Raw genomic sequence first — 20,224 nt, 5'->3', positions numbered from 1 at the left:
GTGTTCTTCAAACACCAAGATCCAATGGTAGTGACCTGGCTTAAGCAATTTCGAATCTGCTAGAATAATTTGACATTGATGATAGACCTAGTTAGGTTTGATTGGAGTTAGCTGAATCACCCCTTTATAAAATTGCTAGAAACCTCCCGGTATTTGAAAAAGAGGCCTATGCTTCAAAAACTTTTTTGAGGAGTGATTACAGGAAACTATAAGGGCTTTTTGTTATCAATTTGGAAGATGAAGTACCTAAATTTTGTTTTCATTAACCTGGAGTCTGCCATCAAGCTAGGTACAGTATATTGAAAAAATAAATGCGTAACTATAATAAATAATAAATATATAAATAAAAAAATGTAACATATAAATATTAATGGTGAAAAAATCTTACTCTTTAGGTTTATGGCTGATGCTTTATACATTCTTACTCTGTGAATAATAGATAAGATTACCATGATTACAAGGAAAGTGGAAAAAAGATGATAAAGATAGCAGTCTTCTTCACATCTGTCTTGTATAATAAACTTTTACTACTTGCCTGAGTGGTAACACATGAAACTCAGAGTTGCAATATTAAATTATATTATAAACATTAGCATTTAACTATCTATTGAGCACTCTTTTAAGTATACAATATTACACATGATAATATAAAGATATTTTCTTTATTCATATATGTATATACACTTACGTATATATATATATATATATATATATATATATATATATATATATATATATATATATATATATATATATATATATATATATATATATATATATATATATATATATATATATATATATATATATATATATATATATATATATATATATATACCTGATTATGTCAATTGTGATTGATAAAAACATGTTGTTTTAAATAATATATATCAAATTGATAGCACTTCTACGAAGGATTTGTACCTCACAAATCCTCTTATTTAAGAGTTCTTTCTTAAAAATGAAATGGATTTAACTTATTTGAACAGTTCTTTAGAAGATATTTTAAAGTTTGCTCGATAGTTAGTTAGACTCGATAGTTAAACTTTAGTTTCTAGATATTAAGTAAACTTTAATTTAAAAACAACTATTATCAAGTTTACAAAAAAAAAATTTATTATTTGACAAGGTAAATTATTTAAGTAATAAGGTTCTTATTGTTTTTGTTTTTTTATTTCTTCTATTAATTGGGCAACGGGAATTTTCTTTTCAAAAATAGTTTATTATTTTTAAATTATAAATTATCATAAATTAGTTAATTTATTATAAAATCCATCCTTTTTTACCGAAAAGAAGATGCTTGTCGTACTTAATTTTTATTTTTTTATTGCAAACTAATGCCGTTTCTTCTAAACTTCTTTTAATAACATTTTCTATCGCTCTCTGTTGGCGTCTAGGAGTGTACCCATCTCTAAGAGAACGAGCAACTGATACAAATTTTAATATTCCTCTTGAGTTTATTTTTTTTAGTATCGAAGTCAATCTTTTACCTCGTTGTTCTATTTCTTGGTTTGATCCCGCGTAAATCTGATTTAAGGGATCATCAGGGTAAATATTTCCAGAACATATGCCAAAGTTGGGTTGAAACATAAAGACTGGGCTATTTGAAAGACAATATCTTGCACTCACTAGCGCTTCAAGTTCGTAGTTTGATTCTTGATATATAAGAAAACTTATGTTTTTTAATATTGCGTCTATTTTATATGCCGTGTCTATCGTGTCTACCGAGAACATAGTGCTTTTATTATTTAAATCGCCACTACTTATGCAACTAAATCTGTTTGATAAATCTATAAAGTCACGCTTTAAAGCAGATAAAATTAATTCGCTAGAAAAATCCATTTTTTTCATCTTAATTATGCTTTTAAACATGTTTCGAATTGCTTCATCTGCATAAGTTTCTTCTGGTATACTGAATGGACAAATTATTTGTGAAAGCTGTTTATTGAGGTGTTCGTGGAGCTTTAACGTTAATCCTTTATCCATAAACGCCTGAACACCGCTTTCGACACCGAAAAAGTCTTCATCGATGTCAATAAAGATTTTTTTTACAGAGTTTAATTTGACCTTTTCAAACTTCAGTTCGTTTACAACTAGAAATGAAAAGTTTTTCAATCGATGACATTTATGAGAGGGGATATCAAGATTAATAAGTGATTGAGAACTACGGTTCATATACATGCAAGAATAGTTTGTTAAGTATAGTTTTGAGAAAAAAGCGTGGCATACACAATAAGATCTTTTATTTTCATTAAAATCAACCCATCCAATGTAACTTTTACCCATAAAAGAAAAATTTAGCTTTAGCCAATCAGGTGTTACCCATATTATTCTGTTGATTAATCCAGTTAAAACGGCAGATAATATGAATACGTCATTTGATTGCATTAATGGTAGAAGTATACTTTCTGATGATGGTATTTTAAATAGAAGATCTGATGATAATTCTATATTTTGAGTGAGTTTATCGAGCTCTTCGAATTCATCAGGAGCAGCCATATCAGAGTGACCGTCAATATGAATCTAATAAAATAAATCATTTAAGCAATCGTGAAATATCAAAGAAAAAAATTTTGCGACTCAATATAATAATATTAAAGTTGACATTCATGTCTGTTTTTTTCTTTTATCAGTTATTCAAACTTTTGTTTGATGTAAAATAGTTATTTTACTTAAATTTTGTTATAAAAAAAGCAAAAATAAAATAAAAATCTGATTTTAGCAGCAAAATTGCAGTAAAAAAATCATTAACAGCATTTTTTTTTTAAAATAGATGTTCTTAAAACATTATACATAAAAAGAAAATACAAGAGGTAGGCACTCAGGATTTATATCAGAAGATGCAAAGGAAGGAAACTAAGGATTTAAAATACATTTTACTAGCTAACTCTTTTTATGATTTCTGAACAAAACCTGAGTTTGTTTGTCTCCTCTTCAAATCCTGTATTCAATCCTGATCTAATTATGAAAACCTGAATCAATGCATGATTCATACCAGTGTGTTTCCTTCGCTGTTTATTAAACCTTCTTTAACCGCTTGAAACCAATATGGAATTACTAAAAGTATTTATAACATAAATATATATATATATATATATATATATATATATATATATATATATATATATATATATATATATATATATATATATATATATATATAGTTAGAGAAATAAGTATCCGAACAAAAGATTTTTTTATGGAAAATAAGCTTTGTCAGGTTATTTCCGAAAAAAAAAACTTTATAAAAATAAAATTAATGATTATTCTGAAAGAAAATTTTATTACGAATTCAATATGCAAAAAAAAAATACCAATAATAATATTTAATTGATAAAAAATTAAGATACATTTAAACTATGCAATTTTTTAGCATTAAATAAGTATCCGAACAAAATTTTAAAGATTAAGGCTTAAAGATTGACGTTTCTCCGAGTAATTATTTTTATGACTTTTTAATATCGAGTTGGACCGCCTTTAGCTTTTATGACTTCTGCAAGTCGACATGGCATCGATTCAACTAATTTCTTTGTCGTATCTGAGTCGGTATCAGCCAAAGCTTCTTGGAGCATGATTTTTAAATCTTCTTTTCTTTTTAGACATCGTGTGCCACATTTTTTATCCAGAATAGCCCAGAGATGTTCAACTGGATTGAAATCTGGACTTTGCGCAGGCCATTCAAGTAACTCAGTTTGCTTTTGGATAAAAAACTCTTTTGCTTTCTTTGACGTATTTTAGGGTCATTGTCTTGTTGGAAGATAAAATGTTTTCTCAATCGCAGTTTTTTAGTTGAAGCCAGAAGATTTTTATTGAGAATGTTAACATAAACCTCAGAGTCCATAATTCCATCAATAAACTCCAGTTTTCCTGTTCCGTTCCAAGCCATTGATCCCCATACCATAACATTGCCTCCACTAAATTTTACTGTGCCTCGAATACAACTGAGTGTGACTGCTTTCCCTTTTTTTCTCCATACTTTTTGAGCTACATCGGACTTCACAAGATTAAATTTTGACTCGTCCATCCACAAAACTTTCCTCCAGAATGATACCAGCATATTTACATATTTTTTAGCAAATGCAAGTCTTCGTTTTCGATGGATTTTTGAAAGGAATGGTTTCTTGCGTGGAACTCTTGCTTTAAATCCACTTTCTTTCAATTGATTTCGAATAGTACATGAGCTCACTTTTAACCCAAAATCCTTCTCAAGGAGGCTTGACACTTTTGGTGCTGATAAAAAGCGGTTTTTTTGCACCATCTTGACAATTTGTCGATCTATTCTTGATGTTGTTTTACGCTTTGCTCCGAATCTGGACTGATTTTGCACATATCTAAACATATTATACTTTTTAATCAGATCGCTGATGGTTCCTAATGCCATTCCAGTCGCTTTACTTATTGACCTAAACGTTTTACCTTGATTGAACAAATCAATAACCAAATTGCGCTGAGCTTGGGACCATTCCTTGATTTTAACTCCCATACTTGATGATATCAATGGTAAATCAAATGTATTAAAAAAAATATCAGTCAATTATTAAAAATTACTCGTTGTAAAACAACAATATATCTAAAACCATTGGTTTAAAAACTTTTTTTAATAATCAATTTCAAAACTTCGTTTACAAAACAACATGTTTGGATAATTATTTTTCATTAAAGTTTTAACACTCCTTCGGGAATCGTTAAATTTTAGCAACGCAAGTTAATTACCGTTGATTAATTTTTTGCAACATAAAATCGTAATTAAATTTGCTTTTAGAATAATTATAAAAGTATTTATCAAAAACATATGTTTTTCTGAAATAACCTGACAAAGTTTATTTTTCACAATAAAATGTTTTGTTCGGATACTTATTTCTCTGACTGTATATATATAAATATATATATATATATGAAGACCTCAGTGGAAAAACCGGCGTTGTCACATTTAAAAAGTATTGAGAAACTATTTATTGATCATTAATAAAAGTCTTTATTTAAAGCAAATGAAACTAAGCAATTTAAAAAAATTTATATTATAATTATTTTATTTAAAATTTATTCAAAACAAAACATTTTGTAATTTTTTATACAAAATTTTTTTTTCTTTGCTTTAAATAAAGACATTTATTAATGATCAACAAATACTTTCTTAATACTTTTTAAATGTGACAACGCCGGTTTTTCCACTGAGGTCTTCATATATATATATATATATATATATATATATATATATATATATATATATATATATATATATATATATATATATATATATATATATATATATATATATATATATATATATATATATATATATATATATATATATATATATATATATATATATATATATATATATATATATATATATATATATATATATATATATATATATATATATATATATATATATATATATATATAATATATATATATATATATATATATATATATATATATATATATATATATACAGGGTGGGCCAAAAGTTACTGACCCTTTTTTTTTTAATATCTTCTTTATTTCTTAATATTTTTTTTTTTTTTCAGATCCTGGAAATTAATTATGGAGAAATTCAGTACCGTCCAACGTACACAAATTGTAAAATTTTACTATCAAAATCAAGGCTCAATAATTCAAACCGAAAGAGCTTATCGAAGGCATTTCAATGTGAGAGATGTTCCTAGTAGGAATGCAATTAAGAGCATGGTTAAAAGATTTGAAGATCAAGGAGCTGTAAGTGATCTGCCACGTTCTGAAAGACCTAAAGCTGTTTGTACGGATGAAAATAAAGAAAGGATAGGTGAAAATCGTGAAGAAAATCCAACAACTTCCACCCAAAGACATTCATTGGAACTTAGAATTTCTAGAACATTTTTAGGAAGGGTTATGATAAGTCTAAATTTTTATCCATACAAAGTGCAACTCATCCAAGAATTGAAGCCACAGGACTTTCAGCCTAGACTACAGTATGCCGTTCGATTACAAGAACTTGCTGAAAATGAACCAAATTTTTTGGATAAACTAATCATGTCTGATGAAGCCCACTTCCACCTAAATGGGTTCGTCAATAAAAAAAACTGTCGCTTTTGGGCAGCAGAAAACCCAAGAGCTGTGCATCAGAGAGAAATTCACCCTGTAAAGTGCACTGTATGGTGCGCAATAACTTTAAATGAAATTATCGGGCCATACTTTTTTGAAGATGATAATGGAAATGCTGTGACTGTGACAGGAGAGAGGTACAGAGCGATGCTACAAAATTTCTTATGGCCAGCAATTGAAAATCGAGTTGGAATGTTGTTCCAGCAGGATGAAGCAACAGCTCATACTGCAAAAGAAAGCATGCAATTACTCCGGCAATTTTTTAATGGAAGAATTATTTCTCGATTTGGTGATGTCAATTGGCCATCTTGTTCTCCTGATCGGACTAGCCCAGACTTTTTCTTGTGGGGATATCTAAAGGAAAAGGTTTATGCCACCAAGCCGCAATCTTTAATGGAGCTAAAGGAAAACATCACTAGAGAAATAAGAGAAATAAGCCTAGAAACTTTGGAAAAGGTTACGGCAGAGGTAATCGAAAGAGCTACAATTTGTGAAGCAGAAAATGGAAGGCATACGCAGGATGTTATTTTTCACACTTAACGATAAAGTTTCTAAAGCTTACTAAAAGTAAATTTGTGATAAGAATAAAATTAAGTTTGTGATAGAAAATCAATTTCCATCGCCTTGACTTTATGAGAATAAAATTTCATGCATTTAACTGTTAAAATAAAAAAGTTATTTAAAATTGAAATGGTTCAGTGACTTTTGGCCCACCCTGTATACATATATATACATATATATATATATATATATATATATATATATATATATATATATATATATATATATATATATATATATATATATATATATATATATATATATTAATAAACAAGACAAACTTTTGAATTAATAAAACCATTTTATTAATTCTAAACAATACATGTTTCGACTATCAATAGTCATTTGAGTTGAAGTTTAATTTTAATAGTTTGTACACAGATAATTTCATTTTGTATTGGTATTGAAGAAATTACCTATATAGGTATTTAAACAAATATAAAAATTAAACTTCAACTGAAGATGACTATTGACAGTCGAAACACGCACTGTTTAGAATTAATAAAATGGTTTTATTAATTAAAAAGTTTGTCTTGTTTATTAAAATACTTACATTTTTTGTGCTAAAAAGAAATTTTGAATATATATATGCATATATATATATATATATATATATGCATATATATATATATATATATATATATATATATATATATATATATAAAATATATATATATATATATATATATATATATATATATATATATTAATAAACACTTCCCGTTAACAAAAAAATATAGTAATTAAAATTTTTTTATAATAATTTATAACTTCCTGTAAAATATTTTTTCTATAAATTGAATTTTTTTTGAGATTTAGTAACTCTTCCTGATGATCCAGCGATGGTGAAACTCCGAGTCGAAGATAAAAGTTAGATAAGTGTTTTTTACTAATTAATTATTGCTCTGTTCTTTAAGAACATTGAGCACTCTATTTGTAAAATACACTAACATAATTTACATATATATATATATATATATATATATATATATATATATATATATATATATATATATATATATATATATATATATATATATATATATATATATATATATATATATATATATATATATATATATATATATATATATATATATATATATATATATATATATATATATATATAGCTAGGGCTAACTACACGGGTTTCAAAAATGGGGGACACAATCGTCGATTTCTAAAAAAGGCCTCTTTTTCTTAAAATTTCTTACAAAAAAACAGCTTTTAAAAAAAAGTATGAGGGGGGGGGGTGATCTCGTTGGCCATGATACCATTAGTGTTGTAAAGTATTTTTAATACTGGTATTTAAAATATTTTTTAAAGTATTTATATTTTGTATGTTAAATACTTTTTCAGTCGAGTAATTAGTATTTGTATTCTAAATATAAATTTTGATGGGTTTTATTTTTTTACTGTTTTTCAAAATGCAAAATACTTAATTTTATTTTAATTTTAATTTATATAAAAAAACAAATGTCCAGAAATTTTAATAAGAGGTCTGAATGATGGTGGTCCCCAGCAAGCACACAACGATGAAACAACGTTGAAATAACGTTGATCGACGTTGATCAACGTTATTTCAACGTTTTTTCAACGTTGTGTGCTTGCTGGGTCTGTACACAAAAGTTGTTCCTTCAAAAACATTTTGTAGTGGAATTGGTGGTCTACTATTATTGAGTTCACCTGCTATTAAACAAAAATGAAAGGTAAGTGCAAACAAAGGTTAACAATTTAGTTATCAACTACAAACAACAATACATGGGTGTAATAGCCGATTGCTCAAAACTATAGCCAAATGTCAGCAAAGCACACAAGCATCCTATGCTGTGAAGAGTATTACTAAAGTTTTATTGAAGACACCAATTCTATGTCAACATATGTAATATATCAATTTTAGAGCCAAGAGTAAAAGAAAAACTCAAACCATTGATGCATTAAAATTGCGCCATTTCGAACTAGTGGAGTTGGAGGTATTAGGAGAACACAAACAATTTATGAAACTTATTGCTGATGCTCTCAACATACTTTAAAGGAAATTGTTTAGTATCTTCGCATAAAACTTGTGATGTTTATTCCAAAAGATATACATTTAATAAAATTTATTTCAAACTTCAGCTGCTTTAAAACATCTTCCAGAGTAGAAAAAGTACTTTGTATTTAAATACTTTTTTGAAAGCATTTTTTACAACAATGTAAAGAGCAGATTAGGGTAATATGAACACCTAGGTAATGTGAGCATACCAAAAGATTTCTAAGATGTGGGCAGTGAAGTTCAACTTGCTTTGTATTTTTTAATTTGACTTAATGTGATGATAGTAGAAAGCAGTATAATTAGAGTAAACTTATACGCATTAATTATTGGCTTTCATCTAATTAAAACGTTATTTAATTTTTTGTGTTGTTAAAATATTATCATTAAAAATGAAAGAATCTGTGGCGCAAAATTTTTTAATGTTAAAATAACGTAAAATATGCTAAATTCGGTCGCCATTTAACTTTGATCATTTAAGAATAAATAACAAAAATGCATGGGTATTTTAATTTTTACAAACTTCTTTTTCTCCAACAAAATTTGTTGCCACTTTGTGCCTAAGAATCATAAAAAAATAATAGGCCGGGTGAGTAAAAAACAGCAATTGCTTTTACGCAGCGTTTTTGGAGAAATTGCTCAGCTTTACGTAAATAAAAAGTTTAGCAAACATGCTCAAATTTTTGCTCACGTAAAGCTGACCAATTACTAAATGCAAGCAATTGCTTTTTTTTATTCACCCGGCCTGATAATGTTTATTTGAAATCTGCTGAAATAATTTGTTTGCAAAACAAGAGTTTCGTAATTATGCTTAGTATTGAAATCTAAAATAAGTAAAGTATTGAATAAATAATCAAATTTAGCACTAATATTATTGAGAGTCACCAAGTTAATTATATGTGAAAAAGAAAGTTTTTCATTTTTAAAAATCAAACACTCTTTTTCTTCCAAATCAGTGAAATTTTAAAATACTTTAACTTTGGTCACTAATGGGTTATGTGCAACGCGTCACTAAACGATAAAAACAAAAATTATCAGGAAAGTCATTGATTGTAAAAAATGTGACTTTATCGTGCGCGAACCAATTACAAAAAAAAAATAATTCCTAATTGCACTGCGCACTTGAAAAAAAATATTTCAAAATTGTGAAATTAAACTTCAAATCAGTGCTGTGGCTAGTGGGTCGGAGGCCCTAAAATCTTTTATTAGGGCCCTAAAATTTTTAAAAGCTTTCGTCTAGGTAATTCTAAAAAAAAAAAAAAACTTATTAAATTTGCAAATGGGCCCACTAAAATTGCTGCAACCCCCCCTCCCCTAATTAAATGTGTGGGTAGCCTAGCCACGGCTCTGCTTCTATATAAAAGAACTGTGAAAATAATGATAAAAGTTAACATTAGCCCCTATTCCCTCTTTTAAAACCTGCCATTAGGGCCCCTATTCCTTCTTTTAAAACCTGCCACTAGGGCCCCTATTCCCACTTTTAAAACCTGCCATTAAGGCCCCAAAATCTTACAATTTTTTTCCACTAGGTACTACCAAATTATTAAAAAAAAAGGTCCTTAAATTTCTCAAAGAGCCCTTAAATTTCCGAATGGGCCCCCTAAAATTGCTAGCGCAATTGTTTGATTATTTTATTATAATATAACAATAGAAAACAAGTTTTTATAACTTTTGTTAAATTTGTGATATTGCAATATGTTATTGCGATTATTTAGGTCTTAAATATTAGTGATATTGGTATGTTAAATTTGTAATATTGTGTTGATAGAAGTGTATATGTAATGTGATCGAACTTTTAAGATGGTATTGAAAGTTCAGTCAAAATAGCTGTTCTCGTTTAAAATAAAAAGGCCGGGTAAATAAAAAAAAGCAATTGTTTTTACTCAGCGTTTTTGGAGTAATTGCTCAGTTTTACGTGAATAAGTATTTAAGCAATTTTGCTCAAATTTTTAATTACGTAACCCTTTTGTTTATTCACATTCATTGAATAAAAAAAAAATGGTTTTGGTAGTAAAAATGCGTCGTAATGTCATGCCTAAATTGTGTAGGCTTAATATCAAATTGTATTTGAAAATATTTGTGGTACTCCCACTCCTCAATTAGAATAAGTTTGTTAAACAATACGGTTTTACGCTATTTTAAATGGTTATTTATGTTATATATATTTTTTAACCTCGTCGGAGTTATATATTCAAAATGTACGCAATTCAATAAGTTTTAAACTAATCAATTTTGAAATTGATGGTCGTTATTTCTGCATACTTAGGTATATTCTGCAACGGAGCGCATTAGGCGGATTGTAAGCAATAAAAAATACGCTTTATATTTATCCCCACATTTGACGCTTAATGTTGATATTGATGAGTAAATTGACCCAAGAACATGCACAAGATACATTACGATGTTTCTACAATGCGGACATATTAGAGCAAATTCCTTTAGATGAGGTTGCCAATATATTTGCAGCGAGAATCCAAAAATGCCTCCACTTAGAAGGTTTTTTTTAATTAATGTATATTTATATAGTATATAAACTATGTCTACAATAATAAAAATTACTGTAGACATAAAATGTGACAGTAATTACACCAGATGTCTTTGGTTTAATTTACTTGCATAAAAACTTAAAAGCTGTAAAAACACGAAGGAATTTAAAGTATTTAAATATTTAAAATTGTTTTAACAAAATATTGAAAAGTGTTGTCTCAAATAATTAAAAAGTATTTTATTATTAAAAAGTATATAAAGGAAAAATGTCAACAATAAGTTTTGTTTTCATTGAATTACATGAACCAAGTTTGTTACGCTTAGTTACATTTTAAGTACTTTATTTTTTAAATGGTAGTTCTAATAAGACTAATCAAGGGAAAGCATGAGACTCGTATTATAATTAATAAGGTTTTGGATAAGTCACTTTGTTTGAACTATTGGTTGTTACCCAGTAATTTTTTAAAACAACCAAGATATTGTTTTGAGGTGGAAGACGATTGAGCTGCGTTTTTTCATACTTTATACAAGGATAACTGTGTTGAAAAGAATATTGAATGCTTCTATGTATAACGATTTAAATTTTGAAATAGCTATTTGAATTTTATTTAAAAACGGTAATGATTACAGAGACTCAAATTGAGATAATGCAAGTCTCAATTATAGACAATGCACGTCAATCTTCTAAAAAACAATGTTGTTAATTCAAAGGAATATTTTAGTGAACTTTTTTGCTCACCAATCAAATTGAACATTATCGCACATGTGCAAAAATCTTTGGCACATATGCGACAATGTACAATTTTATAACACGCCTCTAGATAATATATGCTCCTATGTATAAGGATTTGAATTAGAAAATTACTTGCAACTTATAAAATTGATACGTTCAAAACATAACCCTTTTGCGCAAATATATAGAAGAATTAATGAAATAAGCAAATTTATGAAATTATCTCAAAGTTTTTAACAAAATAAAAGTTTTTTAGCATCGGTGGTGCAGTGATTCATTGATTTTTATTTTTAATAATTTAAAGAGTGCTGTTTGTACCAAAGATATAACCACTTTAGTGATCAAGTGTGTATTTTTACCTATTGATAAACGACTATTAGATAATATTAAATGCTAGGTAAATACTGAATGTTTATGCATGTACAAGTGTTGTTAAATGATGTAGATTTTTTTGTTTAGTTCTGTTAAAATACTTTATTATGATGTCACTATTTTTGAACTCATTGTTTTAAAAAAAAGACTGTTCTATTACACTAATATAGGTAAGGTAAATGACATAAACGACATTGTTTATTGGCCACCATTTTTTATTAATATTTAGTTTAATTCTGCTTTATTGTATTTTTGTAGGTCATTCGACTCTAAAGGTTGGTGGCAATACACCAGCATCAATTTTAAACAAGGCTTTAGATAAGAAAATGTTAGCTAGAAGGCAAAAAACGATAAATGACCATTCAAGACTGCTTACTTGTACAAAGCTCAACCTACCTTACACATGACGTCAATTCAACATTGGAATAACGCTGTACTGACGTTGCAACTTTAGATTAAAATTAATCCAATGTTAGATTGACGTTTTGTGCCTATTGGGTACTAGGTAAAAGCCATATTTAAAACATAAAAAAAATGTTTATATAAAATTACGTTTGAAATTTATTAATTATGTTTAGTTCAATTTAGTTTCAAAAATTTTATTATTTTTTAACAGTTAAAAAAAAGTATAAATATGAACTTAGTTTAGGCTTTTTTTCTGTGTATGTGCTCTGGCGACGGAAAGGCAACTAAAAAAAAAAGTTTGATCAATTAACAGGAAGACCATTTACAGAGAGCTACCAAGGCTGAAGAAAAAATGAAACATTTATATTTGTAAATCTCATTAACATGGAATGTGCGTTTTAAATTATTGTTGTATTCTTTTGGATTTATAATGCCTTTATAGTACTATTATAATTAAAATAATAAACATGTCTATTTAGTAAAATTTAATAAATTTTGCAACTAAAACATGGATTAAACATCGAGTAATTACAAAATTTAGGTAGGAGATGTTTTTCTCACTTAAACTTTTTTTCTTTTTTCTTTTATTATCTAATAAAATAAATTTAAAAAAAGAAAGAAATGGAGGATAAAATAAAATAAAAAATTTAAGTGAGAAAAATATCTCCTACTTAAATTTTGTAATTATTCGATGTTTAATCGAATAATTACAAAATTTAAAATAATGTTTTAGTGCCAAAATTTAAAATAATGTTTTAGTGCCAAAATTTGTTGAATTTTATTAAATAGACATGTTTATTATTTTAATTATAATAGTACTATAAAGGCATTATAAGTTCAAAAGAAATATAAATATAAAAAATTATTATATTTTATTTATTTATTTTTTTCTTATTTAAAACATAATTTTAAGAAAATTTTAATGGTACTTGGAAGATTTTGTATTATCTTACATGTTTTAAAAGCTATGCTATGTATCTTACGGAAATTAGTGATAAGACAACTATTGTCTTATTTTTGCCCCTGTCATGTAAATTTTTTTATATTTAGTTATTGTCATTATTGTCAAACGGCAAAATATATATATATATAAAAATCTATATTCCATCCATAAGTTTTTTTTTTCAAAAATCAAAACCGGTTAACATTTTCAAACCAGTATTTCTTATTTACTTTGTTACAACTTATTATAAAGAGTTGTAAAAAAGAAAATAGGAAATAAGGGAAAGGAAATAAATAACTTTCTTACATTGATGAAATTCTGACATGGAAAATCAATTAAAAAAATTTGAGTGGTTAAATATTAAAAAATATTTTAATTAAGTGGGTTAAAAGTTATCTTTTTAATAGAAAACAGTTTGTTGTCCTGGAGGAGTCAGGAGCTCTTGATATTGATTGCGGTGTCCCACAGGGATCGATCTTGGGACCTTTATTATTTTTAATATATGTTAATGATATGAATAAAGCTTCTCATAAAATATCGTCAATTATGTATGCAGACGATACAAATTTATTATTATATAATTATTATTATATTTGTATAATATATAATATTATACAAATTTATTATAGACGATACAAATTTATAATTCTACAGCAATTCTGATGTAAAAATATTGTTCGAAACAATGAACGCTGAACTGGAAAGCTTTAACCAATGGTTTATAGCTAATAAGGTATCATTAAATTGTAAAAAAACAAGTTTTACTCTCTTCCATAAAATAAGACAATCAACTAATCTTCCGTTAAAATTGCCAAAACTGTCAATTAATAAAAATGAAATAAATCGAGTAAATTATACAAGGTTTTTGGGAGTAATATTTGATGAGAACCTATCATGGAAAAAACATATTAGTCTTATTGAAGCAAAAATATCTTCTGCTATAAGTGTATTATATAAATCTAGGGCCTTTTTTGATTATAAATCACGCAAAATGCTTTACTTCAGTCTTGTTCATTGTCATCTCTCTTACGCTAATATTGTTTGGGCTAACACACACAAAACTAAATTAATAAGATTACAGAGGCTACAAAACCACGCATGTAAAGCGGTTAACTATTTAAAAAGATTAGAAAACCCTTCCCCTGTAATGAAATACATGAATGTGTTAAATATATCAAAACTTAATTCGCTTATAATATTAATATTTATGTATAAATATAAGAATAACTTGCTGCCGAAAGTATTTTCTGATATTTTTACATTGGCGTTTTCACAAAAATACAATCTTCGATCAAATAGCAACCATAACTATCAATTGAGCAGAGTAAAATCGCAAGTGTCAAAATTCTCAATTATTAACCAAGGTCCGTCATTATGGAATCATTTAAAAAATAACAATATAAAAGATTTGAAAAGCACTTTCTCTTTTAAACGACAAATGAAATTGCATCTCCTAAACTTCTGATATATATGCGAGTATGTTTATATATTTGTGTGTAAGTATGTTTGCATATGTGTTTGTGTATGTGTATATATGAGGATGTATATATGAGTTTTTATTCTTCACCTAGTATTTTTCAGAAAAAATATTTTATTGTAAATTTACTAAAGGCTTGTGGGCTTTAAATGTTATTTAATGTTATTGTAAATTATGTTATTGAGTTTTATTCTTCACGTAGTATTTTTCAGAAAAAATGTTTTATTGTAAATTTACTAAAGCCATGTGGGCTTTAAATGTTATTGTAAAGGGACTCTATGAAAAGATTGTGGTGACACCAGTCATCCGTATCTTCTTTGAGCTCCTGTCTGTCTTATATATATTCTTTGTGTAACGTAAAAGCTTCATTGTAATTTTATTATTTTATTTTATATAAACAGCGAAAGAAAAAAAAAAAAAAAAAAAAAAAAAAAAAAAAGCGACAAGTTTTCTAAATACACTCATGTCTTAAACTATTTTGTTTCGATTATTGATTGTCATATAAACTTTACGAACATTGCGTGGGGTAGTACTAATAAAAATGAACTTGAACCCAGAGCGAAGGGGTGGCGAACGAGGCCACATGGGCGGCAAATTTGCGAGGCGGCAAATTTCAAAATTTAATAAACATTTTTTAATATATGAAATGTTTTAAACACGCCTCAAAACCAAAATAATTTTAGTTTGCGTTTTAAAATCTTTGGACACGCCTCATAATTTTTTTGCACCTTCATGCAAATTAAAATAATTTCAATATGAAATTAAAACATTAATTAAAAAAAAATTAAATAATTAAAACAAGATCTGAAAGGCAGTGGAATATATATTAACGAAGATTTCGCTAAAGAAACTATGGAAGAGAGAAAGAAACTATGGGAAGAAGTGAAAAAACTGCGCAATCAAGGTAAATACGCAACGACTAAATATAACTAAATTAATTGTCGCGAATTTAAAAAATAACTTAATTTTTTTTTAAGCGTTAGAATTAATTACTCTTACGAATGGCTAAACAAACAATAGATTTTGGAACGCAACACTTTAATGTTTTCAAAACTACAAATAATGTTTTACTTAATGACTTTTACGACCCAGATTTGCAATTTTTTAATGAAAATAATTTTAACTCGCAGTTTTTTTTCGCACTTTTAAAAAAGAAATCGAGGCAAAATAATTGCATTAGTATTTATTGATTGCACCTAGTCGCGCACAGAAACTTTCATACTTTCTTTGTCAAGAAAAGTAAAATATTTTGAAATAAAAGTTTTAAAATCTATTATGTACCATCAAAAAAAAGAATAAAGCTATCTGGTTCAGCTTTCAAAAAGTTACAAAAGCAACGACTTGAAAGTGACAAAAAATTACAAAAGGTGTTTGCAAAATGGATTAAAAAAAGCGAAGATCAAACAGAACAATCAGGTAAAAATATTTTTTTTGATGGATTTTCAAGTCAAAATCACAAATAAATCTAATTAAAAAACTTAGCAAACTAAGCCATGTCATTTGCAATATTACAATCGAAAAAATGTTGATATAGTTTATTTTTATTTTTACAGCGCAAAAAAGTCCAGTTTTTTTTTCGATGTGATGATGAACAGTTACTGCAAAATAATGAAGTCAACCAAAATGCAGTTACAACAAATCTGTTAGAATTCAAGTTTGATGATCCACCAACTTGGCCCAAAATTAATGACAGTCTAAGATGTTCTTTGGTTGAATATGGTGCTAAACAAGACAAGAGAGAAGTCTATCCTACCACATCAACATCATCAGAAAACAGACATAGTTCTAGTTGGTTTGAAAAAAATCTTCCTAATGGGGAAAAAGTTAATCGTCAATGGTTGTTATACAGTGCATCAAAAATTCTTTGTTTTGCTTTCCATGTATTTTTTTTTCAAACACAAAGACAAGCAAGTTTGCAGATACATCAAAAGGTTTTTCAGAATGGAAACAACTAAACCCTCGAATCCCTGAACACAAGAACAGCTGTGAACATAGAAAGTGTTTCACTTCATGGAAAGAAATGGAAAAAAATCTGAGAGAGGGAAGATCTTTAGACAAGGACATTCAAAATGCCATCCAAACTGAAAAAGAAAAGTGGCGAAATATTCTAAAAGTTGTTATAGATTCATATATGTTCTGCGCTAAGAACAATTTGGCTTTTCGAGGCAGTTCCAATATTATTGGTGAGCCAAACAGTGGAACCTTTCTCAACACAATTGCAATAATAGCACGCTATCATCATCCTTTAGCAGAACACATAACAAATGTTAAACTTAAGCAGAAATCTGTTAGTTACTTTTCCCCACAAATTCAGAATGAACTAATTGAACTTCTTGGCAGAAAGGTGAAAAGCGAGATAGTCATGAGAATTAAAAAAGCCAAATATTATTCAACTTTATTTGATTGCACTCCTGATCTCTCTCACAAAGAACAAATGTCAGAAATAATCCGATATGTTTGTGTCACTGATGGAGAATGTTCTATTGAAGAGAGTTTTCTGGATTTCATTGAATCTCGTCAAAAAACCGGAGTTGGTCTGGCTTCAAAAATATTATTCAGTTTATATAAAGATGAATTAAACATCGAAGATTGCCGAGGTCAGGGTTATGACAATGGAGCCAACATGTCTGGAAAATATTTTGGTGTTCAAGCCCAAATAACTGCAAAAAATGATTTAGCACGATATGTGCCTTGCGCAGCTCACACTCTAAGTCTTGTAGGAGTCCATTCAGCAGAAGTTTCCCCATTTATGATTACATTTTTTGGAAAGGTTCGAAAAAATATTCAATTTCTTCTCAAGTTCTACTACCAGATGAGACAAACTGATGAAAACACTTGAAGTCACCCTAAAAAATCAAAGTGAAACACGCTGGTCTGCCAAAAAAGAGGCTATCATAAAACTTATTCACTAATTAATCAAATCACAAATGTTTGCAATGTTTTACAAGAAATTAGTAATGATTCTCTGCTAAATGCTGAAACAAAGTCCGGAGCTAGAGAGATTTTGATTCAAGTTGATTTTGAGTTTCTTTGCTGGCTTGACCTTTAAAACATGATACTTACATTAATTGACAGAGAGAATCGCAGCTTAAAATCAAAAAATATGACAATTGATATTGCATCAAAAAAAATTGCTGGTTGATTGCTTCTATACAAAACCTTTGAGACAGGGGCATTCATAACAGCATGAAAAAAGCTGAAATAATATCAAAAGATCTTGACATTGAAGCTAGCTTTCCAATCAAAAGAAAACGTAAAGCAAAAAGGATGTTTGATGATGAAACAAGGGAAGAAAGTTCACACATACCTCCAGAAAAAGATTTTAAAATTAATTGTAATATAGTCTTTGACAGTATAATTACACAATTACACTGGACATTTGAAACAATGGCTAAGATTTCATCAAATTTTGAGTTTCTAAATGGTAACTCTCTTGCAAGTATGTCAGTTGAAGATCTGAAGAAATGTGGAGATAAACTTTGTCAAAAATATGTTCGTGATCTTAATGCTAATGAATTTCTATCTAAAATTAAAAGCTTTAAGTTTCAAGCCAGTGTCCTGATTCCAGATTTAAAAAACGCAAATCCATTGAAAATCTTGCAATTTATGGACACCTATTCTTTGACTGAGGCATACCCTTTCATTGAAATTGCTCTTAGAATCTTTCTCACACTACCCGTCACTGTGGCATCATGTGAACGTAGCTTTAGCAAACTTAAGCTTTTGAAAAATTATCTAAGATCCTCCATGGGTCAAGAACGTTTAACTAATTTTGCCATTTTGTCAATTGAAAATCCCCTGGCAAAATCTCTGTGTTACAATGAAATTATTGATAACTTTGCATCATTGAAAGCTAGAAAAATAAATTTTGTTTGAATGTGTCTAATTTTAATATTTATTAAAAAAAGTAATGCCTGGTAATTTTTTCCATGACTTTTAACCACAAAGCACGATTTAAAGTTGATTTTAAATGTGCTTTAAGTAGGTTTATCAAAATTTGAATCAAATTAAACATTAAAAAATTATTGAATTTGAGGCGGCATTTTTTCTCCTTGCCCGAAAGGATTTTTAATCTCACTACGGCCCTGCTTGAATCTCTTTATCGTCAACAGAAACATGCTGCATGCCTTGATAATTTAAAGCATCTACTAATAAAAAGTTTATAAGATTTATATATTAAATCTTATTTAATCTATGTTTGATTTATCCCCTGTATCTTTTCATAATTTGTTTACCTAAAAAGAAGATAACAAATACGATTAAGGAAATGATAGCGACATTCGTCAATCAGCTCATCAAACTAGTTTTGGAAAATGTTAAACTTCATTTCGAAGGGGTTTTATTTTGGAATAAAATTTTTTTGAAAATTTTTGACTTATCTTAGCGTTTTGGTATCACTCTTTCAAAAAAAAACAACTTAAAAAAGTTACTTGATAAGTTGATACCTTCGTGATGTTCATCAACAATTACGACGGAAATTTCAGATTCAGAAGGATTTAGGTAAATGTCATTTTTTATTGTCTGGTTTCTCATAACATATTTTGATAACGAAAACAAAATTATACAAATTGCTACAGACAAGAATAAAACAACATTTTTTGCTCTAAACCGTGCCATCGTGTATAATAAAACTCTAAACCATGTGTAATAAAATATTACATCGTGTGTAATAAAACTCTAAGTCGTGCCATCGTGTGTAATAAAATGTAACTCAATATTTATTTGGTAAATAAAAACTTTAAGCAATTGAAATAGCTAAATACAATCTCTGTAAGATTAGTCGGGATTAAATAAAGATTTTTCATTGTTTAACAAATCTTTGCAAAGGAGGTTATTAAAAAAGATGTTCTCCGTTCACTGTAATTTGAAAGATTTTAACATAAAGTAAACTTTTATTAAAAATAAATAAAAAAAGAAAGGCAATGAACTATTATATGCAAAATGTAAACGATGGAATGAGTCTTTTCGCAGAAGATAGACAACATTAAATAGGACTGCAAAAAGCATTAAAAAAAATGATCTTTGTTTAAATTCGTGTTGAGCAGAACTTCCTACAAATGATGTTAGCTTTAGCATACAGAAAACGTATTTGTTTTAAAATAGCTTTGTCATCAAGCATTTTATTTG

General features: G+C 27.7%; 1 protein-coding gene across 4 annotated transcripts; it reads right to left on the bottom strand.

The window, feature by feature from the left end:
• Positions 1–1,051: 1,051 nt before the first annotated feature.
• LOC101241753 (uncharacterized) lies at positions 1,052–19,885 on the bottom strand. Of its 4 annotated transcripts, none has more exons than XM_065805031.1 (3): positions 19,528–19,885; positions 2,996–3,057; positions 1,052–2,523 (listed from the first exon to the last, which is right to left on the bottom strand). In XM_065805031.1, exons 1-3 carry the CDS (start codon positions 19,712–19,714, stop codon positions 1,264–1,266), a joined length of 1,509 nt encoding a protein of 502 aa, XP_065661103.1. In that variant the 5' UTR covers positions 19,715–19,885; the 3' UTR covers positions 1,052–1,263. The 4 variants fall into 4 exon arrangements, with proteins under 4 accessions (XP_065661103.1, XP_065661104.1, XP_065661105.1 ...); XM_065805032.1 differs by having other exon boundaries at positions 19,543–19,830; XM_065805033.1 differs by lacking the exon at positions 2,996–3,057 and having other exon boundaries at positions 19,543–19,706.
• Between the last annotated feature and the right edge of the window lie 339 nt (positions 19,886–20,224).

This window comes from Hydra vulgaris, chromosome 09, assembly GCF_038396675.1.
Source record: "Hydra vulgaris chromosome 09, alternate assembly HydraT2T_AEP".
Classification (NCBI taxonomy): domain Eukaryota; kingdom Metazoa; phylum Cnidaria; class Hydrozoa; order Anthoathecata; family Hydridae; genus Hydra; species Hydra vulgaris.
The sequence above is the reverse complement of the archived record's forward strand: the minus strand, read 5'-3'. Positions and strand labels throughout refer to the sequence as shown.